General features: G+C 35.9%; 1 protein-coding gene across 1 annotated transcript in view; it reads left to right on the plus strand.

The window, feature by feature from the left end:
• Nucleotides 1-1,248: 1,248 nt before the first annotated feature.
• rps16 (ribosomal protein S16) overlaps nucleotides 1,249-2,869 on the plus strand; it is a 4,077-nt gene continuing 2,456 nt past the window's right edge. The window contains exons 1-3 of the mRNA XM_016475798.1: nucleotides 1,249-1,308; nucleotides 1,398-1,449; nucleotides 2,186-2,287. Coding sequence (XP_016331284.1) covers nucleotides 1,402-1,449; nucleotides 2,186-2,287 — 150 coding nt within the window. The 5' untranslated portion in view covers nucleotides 1,249-1,308; nucleotides 1,398-1,401. The remainder of the gene's footprint in view (nucleotides 1,309-1,397; nucleotides 1,450-2,185; nucleotides 2,288-2,869) is intronic.

The following is a 2,869-nucleotide window of genomic DNA, read 5'->3' on the forward strand; positions in this document are numbered from 1 at the left end:
CTAGAATAATCAGATAACAGTATTTTGTTGGTACTAGACTAATTACTGCTTACAATGGCAATTTGCCTTCACAGATACAGATCAAATGTATAAGTAAATGAATGAATCTCTCATGTACACACATATAAAGACATAGTATCCACTTCATGATACTTAAAAGGCAAGTTTTGTTGAGACTAACCATATATATGGGGGTTAGAAACCCCAGTGATGTATGTGAAAAAATAATCATTGTACATTTGAGATTAACCTCTTGTTTTCTTCAAATTCTTACTCGATTATTTAATTATTAGTTATTAATAACTATTATTAGTTATTTGTAACTTAATAACATGCTACAGTTAAAATTACAATCAAGTACGTTTGTGCATTATGTCTTAAACACATAAAAAGCATGGTAAACAATTATTAAAACAATGACTTAGAATGTACTATAAAGTAATACTTTTAATTTGGTGTTATTATTTAGTGTACTAAAGTGTGTTAAGAAACACATGCAAGTGAAAGTATACTCTCTTTAAGTATACTTTTATGGCCTTTTATTATCTGAAAGTTCAGTCTTTTATAAATGTACTTAAGATTTAAAGGACACTACAAGTACACCATCACTACAGTTAAGTACACTTCTTAAATTATTTCTTAACTTAACTTAAATTGTTTCTTTATCATACTTGGCAAAAATGATCAAAAGTATGACCTAAATCTGCTTCTTTTCTAATGGTGTTGAATCGGATGATTCTTGTAACAGAGCGCCATCTAGTGATGAGGTTTATCATTTCGCATGTGGAATTAGAAATAAGGCTCTATCTATCACATCAAAACTCATCTTTTTTTCTTCATTTAAATACTGATTTATGCTTTTAGTTGGATAATTATTTAATTCATAGAGCGTATAAACTTGAGCCCAATTTCTGACAAGATACTAACTTAGTTCAGCGGTCAAAGCATAGTAGAAAGATTTCAAAGCATTTTTCGGGGGGGATAACATTGATGTATTAAATAATAAGTATAGTAATGCGAATTGTTAGATCTCTTTTTGGCATCTATTTCATCATCCATTGAAATTTCTGTGAATAAGCAGGCTATTTGCTTCAATTATGAAACTTCAAGGAAAGCGGGAAGGATTATAATTATGTTGGTAATAAAAGCTAGTTGATTTATATACTTACGTTAATATTTGTTCTTTGTAATATTGTGATTTCAACTGTCGTAAACACTATGTCGAGGATGTGTTTACGACAGCACCCCTGCTTTTGCGCACGGGAAACCCTTGTGCGGCCTCTCCGAACAGCGCTCAAGCACTGAACGGTTAGTCCCTCAAGCGGTTCACACTAATATATTATTTTAAAGATCTTTTACGCTTAAATTAACCGATTATCATTCCGTTTTTATTCCAGAATCATGCCAGCTAAAGGTCCCCTACAGTCTGTCCAGGTGTTTGGACGCAAAGTGAGTTTTTGAAGGCTATGTTAGTCGTGCTCAGGGGCGTTAGCCGGCTATGCTAACAGATGTGCGGTTGTAAATTACTGCGATGCCAGAGTTATATATAGTTAATGGAGTAAACGTAACAGTTAGATGTTGTGAACAGGTATATGTGTAATCATTTAAAATATAAGATAAACCTACGTTCCGTTGAGATTGACTGAATGATGAGGATTGTGTTGGAAATGGTTGTTTGCTGACACGTGGGACAGTTCAGCGCTTACACGTATAGGTTTAATTAATACAAAACAGTTGCTTTTGCATCTGATCGCCATGTTTTCTGTTGCTCAGTAGATATTGATAAATAAATATGAGCCAGTGCTCTCTTGTCTGTCTTGCTAACTGTTAGCCAGTAACGTTACTTGTGTTTGGTATAGCAATGGTTCCCAATCCTGGTCGTGGTGACCTTAGTAACGTACTGCACGTTTCGGATGTCTCCATTATTTCTCCAACTCGGAACTGCACTGACTGCTTTAGAAAATAGGAATATCCTAAATGTGCAATGCTGCGGTTTTCCAGTACCAAGATTGAAGACCACCGTGGTGTAGCTAAATTAGGGAGTGAGTTTAGTTTGTTGGTGACCGGTCAAGAAATCTCTTAATAGTGTCGTATGTAGTTTGAATTGTGTAAAAGCATGAATATTCAAGTTGTTTCTGACTTATGGAGATGAATTGGCTGATCTGTGTCTCTTCACTATCAACAGAAAACAGCCACTGCTGTTGCCCACTGCAAGAGGGGAAATGGACTTATTAAAGTCAATGGAAGACCTCTTGAGATGATTGAGCCTGCCACTCTGCAGTACAAGGTACATTTATTACAGAAATCGAGTGCTTGGATTAAAAATACATTTTAATTAATTCAGATCTCTAGTTGAGTAAACACTATCATTTGTTAATATTGTTCACATGAATGTAGACTGTAATTCAGATTGATTGTTAAAGGGATAGTTCACCCAAGAATGAAAATGTGATGTTTATCTGCTTACCCCCAGGGCATCCAAGATGTAGGTGACTTTGTTTCTTCAGTAGAACACATATGATGATTTTTAACTCCAGCCGTTGCAGTCTATCAGTCGTATAATGCATGGCAATGGTAACAAAATCTATGAGAGTAAAAAAAACATGCACAGACAAATCCAAATTAAACCCTGCGGCTCTCGGAAATGATCGGTTTGTGCCAGAAACCGAACAGTATTTATATCATATTTGACCTCTAATACACCACTATGTCCAACTGTCTTTGGGCGCGCACACGGCATCTGGTGCGTGAGGTGTGTACGCGCTCTGGCGTAGTTTACGTTAATGGGTGTGTTGATATCCAGCCGAAGAGCAATCAACCATAACTTCAGGCGAGCAGGCTCAGAAGTTGGGAATACATGGAAAGTCAC

This window comes from Sinocyclocheilus anshuiensis, unplaced genomic scaffold, assembly GCF_001515605.1.
Source record: "Sinocyclocheilus anshuiensis isolate Anshui unplaced genomic scaffold, SAMN03320099.WGS_v1.1 scaffold200, whole genome shotgun sequence".
In the NCBI taxonomy this organism is placed as follows: Eukaryota; Metazoa; Chordata; class Actinopteri; order Cypriniformes; family Cyprinidae; genus Sinocyclocheilus; species Sinocyclocheilus anshuiensis.